This window comes from Branchiostoma lanceolatum, chromosome 2, assembly GCF_035083965.1.
Source record: "Branchiostoma lanceolatum isolate klBraLanc5 chromosome 2, klBraLanc5.hap2, whole genome shotgun sequence".
NCBI lineage: Eukaryota > Metazoa > Chordata > Leptocardii > Amphioxiformes > Branchiostomatidae > Branchiostoma > Branchiostoma lanceolatum.
Genome location: NC_089723.1, coordinates 24,440,999 through 24,453,737, shown reverse-complemented (window position 1 = coordinate 24,453,737; position 12,739 = coordinate 24,440,999). Strand labels below are relative to the sequence as shown.

At 38.4% G+C, this 12,739-nt stretch overlaps 1 protein-coding gene across 2 annotated transcripts; it reads right to left on the bottom strand.

The window, feature by feature from the left end:
- Positions 1-364: 364 nt before the first annotated feature.
- LOC136428113 (dual specificity mitogen-activated protein kinase kinase 1-like) lies at positions 365-12,383 on the bottom strand. Of its 2 annotated transcripts, XM_066417407.1 has the most exons (12): positions 12,099-12,383; positions 11,087-11,224; positions 10,390-10,618; positions 8,581-8,727; positions 4,063-4,140; positions 3,801-3,852; positions 2,868-2,992; positions 2,137-2,362; positions 1,627-1,706; positions 1,365-1,426; positions 1,004-1,049; positions 365-820 (listed from the first exon to the last, which is right to left on the bottom strand). In XM_066417407.1, exons 1-12 carry the CDS (start codon positions 12,197-12,199, stop codon positions 713-715), a joined length of 1,392 nt encoding a protein of 463 aa, XP_066273504.1. In that variant the 5' UTR covers positions 12,200-12,383; the 3' UTR covers positions 365-712. The 2 variants fall into 2 exon arrangements, with proteins under 2 accessions (XP_066273504.1, XP_066273505.1); XM_066417408.1 differs by lacking the exon at positions 11,087-11,224.
- Positions 12,384-12,739: the final 356 nt, after the last annotated feature.

Genomic DNA, 12,739 nt, shown 5'->3' with positions numbered 1-12,739 from the left:
GCTTCCTCCTCGCACTGGCAGTGTTAGCAGAGGTAATAAGTTAACTGGTTCTGTATATATTGTCTCACTCTGTCATTAAATGATTAATTCACTTTCATTTGCATCTCAGACTCTGCATGACATCCAAGCCAGCCTTTCTTAGCTACTGAGTTAAGCAGCACCAAGAGAGTTGTGATTGTAAAAACACTAAGTGATACAGGACATTCCTTTCTAATACTCACTCATGGTCAATATCCAGGTATTCTGGTGGCTGACCGGTACAATGTTTTGAATGTGCAAAGCATGAGGTGTTATTTTGTGCCACATTGGTAGATATACATACAGTATACTGTATACATGTAGCTCTCCTGGTAATGTTGCTATATTGGATGGTCATTAGCAAAAAATACAATGTACATAGTGCAACTCATTCACCTCAGTTTCCTAACATGTTGCTCAATTAGAACAATCACAATTCTCATTTAGTAAAAGTCTGCCATCTGTATTTTACACCATTGTTGTGACATCTTCTGCAATACATGTACTCTCAAGTCCTCAGAGGCATCCATAAGCCACAGGAACATTCGTGTTAAGATGGGCTCTACACATAGCTGTCATCCCACCATTTACTTCTTCAATACAAGTGCCACTCATGTTGCCAATAGTGAAAGAGCGATATGTACACTAACATTTCCATAAATACAGCTAGGTTGTTGTACACTGGTGGAAGTCCCTACACTGTGGTGTGTGTGGGGGTGCGGGGCTGGAGGTTCATAGTTTTACACACCCAACCGGCAAAATCCACATCTTCTGACTCTGACCTCTTGATAAACGGGTGAACCTGGAAAAAGATCAAATCAGGTGACTATTTCTGGCACTAAATGAGTCACTGATTCCTCCTGTTCTTGCACAGCACCAATAGATATACAAAGCATTAACTTGTAATTGGAAAATTAACCCACCAGAGGAAAAACACAAAATCTCGTTTCTCTTCATACTTCTACACAAAATAAGAACAACTCACCATCAACTGTTTCAAATCTGCTCTTTCTGCTGGGTTTTTCACCAAGCTGAAAGAAACAACATGAGCAGCGCTTAGAGCCAAATATAAATAACAGCATGTATAACCTTTATCATATCAATGTGTTACTGTGTTTCATCATGTAGTGAAATACATCAGTTGCTTAAATAATATGCAAAACAATAATGCACTTTATTTACAAAGTCCAGATTTTGGCATACTAAACATTTTCAAGTAAAGAAACTATGAACTAGGGTTGAACAAATCTATGACAGAAAATCTTTATGAATCCCAAATTTTTGGCATCCTAATTATCTCAACATCTTGAAATTGTGTGACAAAAATAAATCCATGTCAGACTTACCACTTATCTACAAAGTCAATGAACTTGTCTGTGAAGATCTTTCTCGGGAGTTTGGGAGGTGACTGGAAGACAATGGACAAAGAAGTGATCAGTGATGGACCTCATAATTGAGCAAACATACCAAGGCGAAAGTCAATACTATGACATAACTTGAAAAAGCTTGCCAGACAGTTATTAAATGAAAGCATTCAAAACAAAGCATACATTCTTCAAACAACTGCAAATTATATTGGACATTACAAATTACTGTCATAATATATACCTCATTAACAATGTAGTCCAACAGTTCAAAGATGGCCATTGGTCGGGGTCCATCCCCACCGGGGTGGGGCATATTGAATGCTGAAACGACAACAGGAGTTCACATCAGTGTTGTATTCTATTTTGATGCACTTTCTTCAAAACCTTAAAGGAGGTTTGGTTTCATACTAACAGCAAGAGAAAACAACAATCTGTGTCCTTCCATACAGCACAAGCCATACAGCACCAGAAAGAAACTGCAACCAGTTCAGATCTTCAGATACATGTACATGTAAATGAAATATTGTTTCTTGCCTTCACAATAAAGGTAGTACTGGCCTGAATTAACAACATTGCAATTTTGAAATAGCTCTGTTGAAAACTTGGAAGCCAAATCACAGCATGTTATAAGTACAGATTGTACAGGAAATGAGTTCCCTGTTTGTTTGATTAGCTGAGTTAAAAGGCCTTCTCTCAGGATGGAATACCATAAGCTTTAGAAAGAAAACACACATGTACAGTCGGTACTCACTGTTACTGAGAGGCCTGCCTGCGGGTCTGCCTGCTTGTGAGGGAGAACTGCTGGACGCAGCATAGTCAGGGTCCAGGGACTCCGGAGGTACATCAAAAATGGCTGCCATGTCCTTGGGTTCAGGGGGTGGGATGGGGTAGCGCCCCACGGCCATCTCTACTAAGGACAAACCCATACTCCAGATGTCCGACTGTACAGAGTAATGTGTCCCCTGCAGTCTCTCTGGCTGTAGGAAAAATACACACATTTGCTCCAAATATTCAACACATCTAATGTGAAATAGTAGTTGTACTCTAACTGACTTACCAAATGTAATAAGTCAAATGGCAAAGCTCCTTTGGCTAGGTTTGTTCCACACAAGTACACATTTTGATTCAGCTCAAGACTGGATTAGAAGCTCATTGTAGTATGCATCCAAAAATAGTCCAAACCCACTACATATGTAAGACAGCTAAGACAAAGGAATGTGTCAAATAGAGAAATATCATATTGATGTCAGCAACACAGGCACTAGTACATTATGTCTACTTACCACACTAAAAGTGGCCAATTGAAAGGCCACACTTGCCATGTCGAGTAATTGAAGAGTTCCACATGGAAAGTGTCTGTTAAATTTTCAAGAGTTCTATAGATGCCTGAGTGCATCAGATTGCTACGGGTGGTGTTGATAGTGCTGTTAAAAGGTTTTACTAATGCCCGGGGCTGATGTAGAGGTAACAGCTGTGTCTTACCGACATGTAGGACCTGGTTCCCACGAAGGAATTAGCCATGGAGTCTATGAGCTGCCCGCTGACACCAAAGTCACACAGTTTAATCTCTCCCCGAGAGTTGACAAGGATGTTGGAGGGCTTCACATCTGTGGAGGCAGAATGGTGGGATAGGTTGTGGTGCAAGTTTGGTGCAATATTAAACTAACATTTCAACACAAAGACTGATATACCTGCAGAGATAGGATTCAACCAGACTCCACTCCGCATTGAAAAGATGGCACAAATTAGCTAAAATAGGGTGTTCAAGAAAGAGAAGTAAGCCAAATGGGGAAAGTCCAGTTGGCACATTGTTCACTTTATTTTCTACCACAAAAATTTCTACTACTTATTTGGGTATAAAGGTCTAACAATAATGTTACCATATATCAGATTTTTCTGTTGATTCTTGCTTTCTTTTCAAAAAGTTGAACTATGGACCCATTTGCATTTTCTGTACATGACTGTTTATCAGACAGAGCTGTGGCGACGTTGGCTTGTGGCCAGCTGTCCTTAGTTGTCAGTTGGCACACCACCATCAAGTGTTTGCCTTCCCAGCAACAGGACTGTCTAGACAGCTCTCAAATATTACATCAGCGGGTCCTGTAACTACATTTGTATTTCCTTTCAAACCTGCTCTTGTTACATTAATATCCATGTTGTCAATCATTTGAATCATCATCAAGACAAAATTCACAAAGGGCTATGTTAAAACTATTGATAGGGACTCTTTTACCAGTTTAGTACTCTAAATACATTTGTTATGTTACCTGCACTTTGGCATGTCCTTACTCATAGGAATTATGCAAAAACACATTAACCAAATTGTTATTTTTATAAATTATGTAAGTACATTTGTATTTTGCAAAATGTATGCTACTGCATTAGGTAAATTTATGCCATGTTGAATATACAAACCTCTGTGCATGATTTGGTGCTTCTCCCGTAGATACGTCAGACCCTTTAAAACCTGCAGGTGCAATGTAGATAAGTTGTAACAATCTGAGACAAAGGAAATATCGCTGTAGCACGTATCACTGGAAAGGAATTTACTCACTTGAAATTCGCATACCTAAACTACACCACTGCATTTTAATGCACTCATAAATGCATGAAGAACAAAGCAATGCCGATATACAAGTTCATTCAATAGGAATGTCACGAAGGATTAATAACTTACCGCAATACTAATCTTGCCTAAAATTTTTTCATGAATCTTCCCTGCCTTCTTCAGAATCAAGTCCAAGGAACCCCCATCCTAAAAAACATCACGTTAAGGAAATCTTGGTCAATGAAGGAAATTCTAGATAATTCAATACCATTACCAGCTGCAATAATTCCATGTACCGTAATAACAGTATACAATTTAAATTAGGTTGAAGATTCTAGTAACAAGAAAATAAAAGTACAGTACATATGCTGCATTCCATTCAGCCTTTACAACCTTCAGTACAAATGTACGGTGTCCATATTTCAGCAGAAATGGATGTTTCATATTACATTTTGTTACTGAGGCTAACAGCACTAATTTGTTAAGTGTCCTTGGTGTTAGTTCTACTGGCTTTCATTATGGAAGCTTATCAGCGGTGCAGATTGCATCTTTCCTGACTAATTGATGTGTGACCTCCAAAATATATAATACACACGCAGATTGTATTCGTTACTGATAGTGATGCATTGCACAATAAATGACAAGTTGATTTTAGCCACTTAGTACTATACAAGATAGGAAAACATAAATAAACAAGTGTTACTACGACTATCCTGTAAAAATATTGTCATTCTTAAGACCCAGCAACACTGTCTCCATAACAATATAGTCATTACATCATTCTTAAGGCCCAACACTATCTCAATTCCTAAATTGCTTGGAAGTAGTAAAATGTCTTATGGTTAACAAGCATCTGATGATGATTGCTGGACTGTTGCTCTGTCTGCAACCGAGTTCAGATCAGCTATATTCTAAGGTAACTCCAAGTACATTTAATATACATGTACTGCATAACACAAGGACAAACCAGGGAATGGAATTATACTACAAACAACAAAACCTATTGAGAACCCCATGACTACTTGTTAACACAATTTTTTTTATAATTCTTCCATGACAATCCTCAGCTGACAGTTTATACCAAACATTTCAGTTAAAACTACAGGTGTTTCAACCTACAATAATCTAAGGGTGCCATACAGTTTTACATTTGTAACATATGTAACGTTTGGAAAGTTTAAGTTCCCAACCTATTCAAAGACTGTCACAGCAAGCCTTTTCAGAAGATAAAAAAGATGTGTTGTCAAAAAGGATTCAAGATGAACTTTTCCAAATTGAAGTCAAAGCAAAGCCACAAAACCAATTTGTACACAATATCCAGGGGTTTTTCCAGAAAAATTAAACAAGAGGGAGCATACACAGGCAAGGGAGCGAATTCTATGTGTTTATGGAAGAATCAATTGCTGAGTGAAGGCTGTATGCCGGATATTAAGCTAAAATCTGAATTTGACAAGGGGGTGCTGGGCTGAAGCAAGAGGGTGCAGCGCCCCTCTTTCCTGATTTAGATGAACCCCTGATATCATCACTGAACACAGGTGGACACCATGTGTGAATTCCCTTTCCTTAGGCCCCTGATTGTTCCTGGCATAACATGTTTCTAATGACATCCATTGTGTTGAAGCTGTGCCAGTGCAACCTTGTCATAGTAAATACATGTAGCTTGGGGGAAAACAGAATTCTCATTGTAAGGTTTCGAACAAATACTATCAGTATCGTCTGAAATAATCTGTCATCGATCTAGCCATAAAAAAATTAAAAGACTCCGATCAATGGTGATTTCATCCAGATCATATGATAACATTAGAATTAGAAGTGATGACTTCTACCGGACTAAGTATTATATAAATGAAACTGAGAGTGGAAATAATAAGACACAGAGCAGTTTTAAGCTGTTTCTCATGATTGTCTGGAATGTACATCTCATAAATAACAGCTGTGCCAAGCTGTCTCATACAGTCATCGGTGACCTTGCGTTTCATCAATGTCTGCAGGATTCGTGGCAAACCCTCCGAACATAAAAAGGGCATCTTCAATGCATAATTTATGACCCCAAAGCCATACTTCATTACACCCAGGGCAACCCACTGCCACACATATGAATACTTCATAGCTCAAATATTCCCTTTGCTGGATTAAGTCTGACACTGTAATACAATTTGTTGGGCTATGGTAGAGACACACTTGTCCAACCTGTGACCCTACTTCTGATGTACATTAGACATTGGGCTTTCATTAATATGTTCCCTCTTCACGCTGTTCGTTAAACCAAAGTAAAATGCAGATGGGGACAAACAGTGAGATACTAAGAAGACTACTTAGAACTGATAATAACCAGAATCAGATCCTGTAAAAAATTGATTTCTCTGACATTCTGTTTGTTAGATAGTTGGTTGGTACTGTCTGCACCAAGTGGTGTGTACATGTGACTTGTAAGTCAAGGGAAAGCTGAAAAGATGTCAATATGACAACTTTGTACACAACACAATAGCTATACACTACAGTGTTTGAAATACCCACCTGCAGTCTGCAATTTGCAGAAATATTTTCAAGATTGCAGAAGAACAATTAAACAACCAGTCCTACAATTTTGCAGAATGAAAAAATCAGGCTTGGGATTCGACGGTTCTCAATTTAGCAAACTAGCAGCGCTGTACATAAACTGAAACCTGTGACGTGCGAACCTTACAAACTATGCAGAGGACAAGGTTTTGCATAAGACTTTTTTACGCCATCCAGTAATATCATTTCAATTTTTTATTTGAATTTCATATTTTCCTTTTTTGCGGACCGTGGCTGCACATTTTCGTCACAGGTCCTGTGATCTTAATTTCACATCAGAACACTTATTCCTCATAAGGATATTATGTCTTTGTTCCTCCTTATCTGACAGGTTGTTGAATTTGATTTACACGCACTTTTGAAATCATAAAACAAAAACTACTAGTATTTGATTTGATTGATATTGAATAAATACGCTTTTGCAGTTTAAATTTCAATGAAGAAAATTCGCTTGTCATTTGATTTTTTTTCAAAACATGTAGATCTATGTTTATATTCCTGTTTCAAACTTAACTAAATAATAGTGAAAGTTAGAGCGAGAGAATACAGAAGCAGCAATGTTGCAAGGCTAAATATGATGCACATAAGTAGGCATTTTTAGGTTGAGAAAAAATAAATAAATTTATAAAGAAGCTTGTAGTATGGAGGCTTGTGTATTTGCAGAATAGAAAATATGTTCAAATTGCAGAACACAATTTTGACATTCTGCAATATTGCAGAACACTAGAAAAAAGTAATTCTACCACTGCACTATATAGTTCAATGGGTTATTTTTGTGTTCTGTACATAACTGGTGAGTGATGATCCAGACCCTCCATCATGATCTCCTATCAGTTATTTCCAAAAGACTTCAGCATTATCAATAGAGCTGAAATAAGCTGTCACAGAGGACTAAGCCACCAATGTTGTGTCTAATAAAAACCCTTTTAGCCTAACATCTAGCCAAAATGTGAACAAATTTGTACCGTGTGAAACATTTGTAGCTTTCATTCTTGTAACCTAACAGACAATCTTGCTACCAATTCAAAAAGAAATGTATGATAATCACATACATGTAGTGTACTTCTTCAGTTCTTGGTTAATGTAAATGTATACAGACTACAGTTAGTACAGAGGTTAGCTAGAGCATGCATTCCCATGCTTCCTTCATTGAAGTCAGCTCTATGCATGTAATACATGGTCTTATTTCCTGTCCATTATAATCACGTCAATATCTACATGTTTACAGACTACCTTTTTTTCAAAGAAATTTCCAAGCCACTGGGCACATTTCCAGGAATACATGTAATGACGGATCCTTCCAGCAGATGACAAGCACAACAAAGAATGGAGGTTTATGATTTTTTTTCTCAAACGTTTCACAGAAAGGGGACATAAAAATGTCTTTTTGAAAGGTAATTCAGAACACAAGCATCGATCACAGGCCTTTTGAAGTTGTAAAAGGGGAAATGTTTTTAAATTCCTGGTATTCAATTTCAGGGCAGGGAGAAACTGGAGTGTTCACGGTGGTTTTAAGTTTGTGGTTAAAACAAGGGGGTAGGCGGGCAGAAGACAGACATGGTGAAGAGGTCACTATGAAAATCACAAACATAAAACCACTGCAAACATTTGCCCTTTTATAGTAAACTTAAGCATAACATGAGGACACTATAAATCTTTTGTTGTATGGATAACTGCACAGTAGATCTATAATGAAATTTCTATTGTCAAGTTGGCAAGGAAACGAAACAAAGAAAACAAAGGAATACCGAGTATCCAGTTGCATTTTTAGGTGTTGAGTGTCCTCAAAACAACGAACCTGACAAGCATTAACTGCTAACATCCGGTCTTCAAAAAATTTACCAAATACATATGAATCTGTACAGCCAACAGAAAACCTCTGTATGGGAACTTATGCTAGCCCTTATTGTGTTGACACAATTAGGATGTTAAGTTTTATTCTTTACCTCTATTTTAAGTATTATGTTTAATCAAGGACACATAATGTACTTGGTTTAATAGTTGTTGCCATACATTGTACCATGTACAATTGTTGTGCAATAAAGTTCTAATAATATCATATAAAGAAAATATCGTAGACACACTTACCATGTATTCCATACAGATACTGATCTCCCCATCACTGTAGAAAGCACCATAGAAGCCCACGATGTGGGGGGAGTTACATTCGTGTAAGACCTTCAGCTCACGAATGATCTGATTCCTAATGGCTGGCTTGATCTCCAGGTGGATCAGCTAAAAGGACAAGAAGGAAATGCATAAATCTCAGGAAATCTACTCCGGAGTTCAGAGTTTCAAAAACATTACAAGCTACAAAATGCTGAGGAAGGCCATACAAGCATATGCCGACATAAAGTAGTCCCTTTGAGAAGTTTCTGGGGGTTGTGTTGAAGAGAAAGGCGAATTAAAGAACAAACAGAAAAGTAGAATAAGCAAAAACTGACTTTTGAAATGTAAGAATGTGGGTGTGAAATTCATAACCAAGAAAAACCTCAAAGAAAGGGCAGCCGTACGACGACAAAGATGTTCAAAGAGCACTAGAAGTATGTTCAAAAAGCACAAAATGAAACAATCTAGACAAGAAAGGAAAAGACATGGGAAAGAAAGCTTTCAAATCTATGTTCCTTGCTTTTTGATGGAAAGATCTAACTGTTCTAAAAACAGCCATGTCAGACTCTGGACATTATGCTTCTGTGTAATACAGTTTTTTCGACGCTGTACAACATTTTCTTTTATTCCCCTTGTTTATCCTTCAGTTCTGCTAGATTTTGTCATACTTTGTCATAGATTTTCTAAATTTTCAGTAAGCTCAGCAACAACTGTCCTATCCGAGTCCTCTTTTAATTTTTAAAGCCAAATGTCTGCATACGAAAATGTACAAAAACAAGCTGAAGTGTCCATGATCCAAACGCCTGATAGTCTATAGAGCTAACCAACCATGTTGAATAATACATGTCCTGTAAACACTGACCTATATGTGCATGCACATGTACATTAACATCCATCAAGTACACCATGACCTTGTTCTTATGTACAGGAAATGTGCTGTGACGTAAAGGGTGGTCCTATTTCCTGAGTCTATATTTGCAATGGTGTAGTGCTGCCTCTGGAAAACTGGCTCTAATGAGGTCATCATGGAATAATTCATTCAACCATGGGCTCTTAAGAAGTGGATGTTAAATATATACACACCACACTGAAAGGGATATATATCAATGACACAGCACTCCGTACATTGAATATTCTCCTTATTTGTACACATTAACCTCCACTTACCCAGTTATTCTATTTTTGCCTTCGCCAAGAAGGTTACGTTTTTAGTAGCATTTGTATGTGTGTATGTTTGTGGATAAACAGTATAATTCAAGAAGGCCTTGATGGATTGTCTTGATATTTGGTATGTGGGTCAGTCTTGCTGAGACCTTGAAATGATTATATCACATTCACAGTCTAATTTATCTGCAGCATATCTGTCCTACAGTTAAGGTTCTATCACACAAAATGTTGCATCTGATTTGAGTTTGAAAATCAGAACAGTACTACTTATTGAATCCATGAAAGGTTTGGTGCTGTGATGATGTTTTGAAAGCCTTCAATTGTAAAACTTTTAACTTTGTAATGAGATTTCAGTTCAGAACAGATGTCTAGTACTACTACACCATGACAAGGTTCATTAATGCAGGTGCACATACTTGGTGATACATGGCACAGTCAGTTTTCACAATAAGGCGCACCGAGTACAATGACCTACATACATACATACCAGTGCAATCAAGGATAGCTTAGCATTGAGAATACAAACTGCAGACTGCAAGAGGCACCAGCTGGAGATGAATATTTTTTTAAACACCTGCTGACACCATCCATATTCATGCCTTCTACATCCGTTCTACTTACCTTCCTTGCCATTATAAGCCCGGAGGGTTTGTGTTGTACTTTTGTGACCACACCCCCATTCCCTGCACCCAGCTCGCCTAGCTTCTCCAAGTCCTCTGCATTCAGCTCCCCTACTTGCTCCTTCTGTGTCAAGAATGCTTCCAGTCTTTTTCTCTGCTGGTCATCCAGCTCAAGCTCTTCCAGCTTCTTTTGCAGAGCATCATAGTTGCTTTTTTGTTCAGCAGTTTGCCTGTGGTAACAACATAAAATGTAAGCCATGTGTGTGCGTGCTTCCCAATGTGTAATGAAATTTATATCCCCAAGAAAGGTAGTCAAATGAAATGTGCAGTTAGCGTTGTAACAAACATGCTGGTTTAGATGTCGATCAGTTGCATGACAGAAAAAGTACTATCATTATTCTCTCTACTCCAAAATCACATGGCAATACTAGAAAAAACACATTTAGGATATTTGTTTTAGTACTTTTACACTGACTTGCATTCGACTAAAATCTGAAGCACCTTCTCTACTTTTATCGTGTTACAACCTTAATTGTGGGAATTTTGTGTTACAATGCATTATGACCTTTGCCCTTGGACCAGTTATTTTCCTATAACATATGCACTAATCAGTGCCTCCCAAACAACCTTGCAAGCAGATTAGGAGGCTTCACCAGGAAGCAAACACCCAATGCCACCCTTCCTATGACAGTACTCACTTAATGACCACTGAGACTCGTTGCTGTCCTTTAGCAGAGCTGCTACTGCTAGGCTGGGCAGTGCCCTTACCTACTTTTTTCCTTGGGACAACAACCTCAGTTGCCTGCTCTTTTACTTCCTGCTTGGTTGTACTTGTACTGAGAAAAGTAATCCAACCAATAGCATTGTGTCAAACACAGCAGCAAGCAACCAAATACAGTGGGAATAAAATTCAGCATGGCATATCCACCGTGATTGCTTTGTATTTATGTTAATAGTTTTTTGTTATCAAAAATAATAAAATGTCTGCATTTGATCGAACTGTTTCCAGTTTATGTAGACCTCACCATCATATTATCTTGTACTTGTCCATCAACCTTTTTCAATATGCATACAAATAAAGGAAATGGGCAGAACTTAATTACCTGACAGATTTGCCAATACATCACATTTGGTGATTAAAATCCAGTTTTGCCCAGATGGTGCCTCAAGGCGGCACTGAATTTTAAATCACTGCTACTTTTAAGTCTAAGAATACTATTGACATAGTGATTGTAAGCAACTACAATATCCTATGGTTACCAATCCCATACTTTGATGCAGTTTGACACTGTAGAAAGGTCAAATCATGGGTGTGACTGGGGCCCTTGAAGGTGGGCGTTCACAGGAAGTACCAGTGGTGAGAGGAGGAGGGGTGGGGGTGGATGTGTATGTATCTTTGAAAGGAGAGGAATGCGATTACTTCCACATGCGTGTGGTAACAAGCTAGACTATCCCCGCTTTCAAATTCCTTCGGTGAAATAGCTTTAACATATTCGTGTCAAATAAATTAACATTTAGACACATAAATTGATCATTCCCATGGGGAATTCCCATGCACTCGAAAGAGCGGTTGTCACGAATACTTCTACAGTGTCGGCATAGATCAGGTTCCAGGTATTCAAAAGTTGGTAATCCCGATCAGGTATGTTCTGAAAAAGCGGTCGGTGTAAAACCACTGGCTCGTTGACATTATTTTCTGTTTGTACTCACTCCGATTTTCCAGCAGCGTTCTGCTCGTCTGCCGGGGTAGCGATCGTCAACCCCAGCTTGTTCAAGTCCCTCTTCCTCTTCGCTGCCTTTGCGTCCGCCATTTTCACTTTCAAATCTACAGAATCAGTTCAGTGGTTCTTCTTCCGAGTGTGCTGTACACTACACGGTCAGACAGATATATTAGAGAGCAATAGTATAGAAAGTTCAGATTCCAGTGCGACACCCAAGCATCACCAACGTCCGACTGGGACTCTCCGTACACTTTCTCCCCCTACATATCCCATAATATGCTTCAGCTAATCAGTATAGAGCTCCCAACCAATGATCTTTGGGCTCAACAAAATCTAAACCAATGGGATTTGCACTATTGATACTAAAAACCAATCACAGATCGTCTAGTAAAACACATTCGGGATTACAAAAATGAAAACTGGGAGGGAAAGTCCGTTGTACTATCTTTTTGGACCTTGACCGCTTTCTCATGTATTGAGAAAGGAGTATTCTTTGCAATTTTGTCTTTGTCACATTTCCTTCCATGAGTCTCAATGATTTTTACGATATGATTGTATTACTTTAAAACTGTTTTAGTGCACGCAGGGAACAACCCATCCCCCAGATAGTTAGTGGGAGTCCCCTAATAA

Excerpts from the sequence above, each read along its gene's own strand:
- LOC136428113 (XM_066417407.1), bottom strand. The coding sequence starts at position 12,199 with ATGGCGGACGCAAAGGCAGCGAAGAGGAAGAGGGACTTGAACAAGCTG. Across the intron at positions 10,619-11,086 it reads CGAGTCTCAGTGGTCATTAA|GCAAACTGCTGAACAAAAAA; the intron begins GTGAGTACTGTC and ends TTGTTACCACAG. Across the intron at positions 1,427-1,626 it reads TGGACTACATTGTTAATGAG|TCACCTCCCAAACTCCCGAG; the intron begins GTATATATTATG and ends ATTGTCTTCCAG.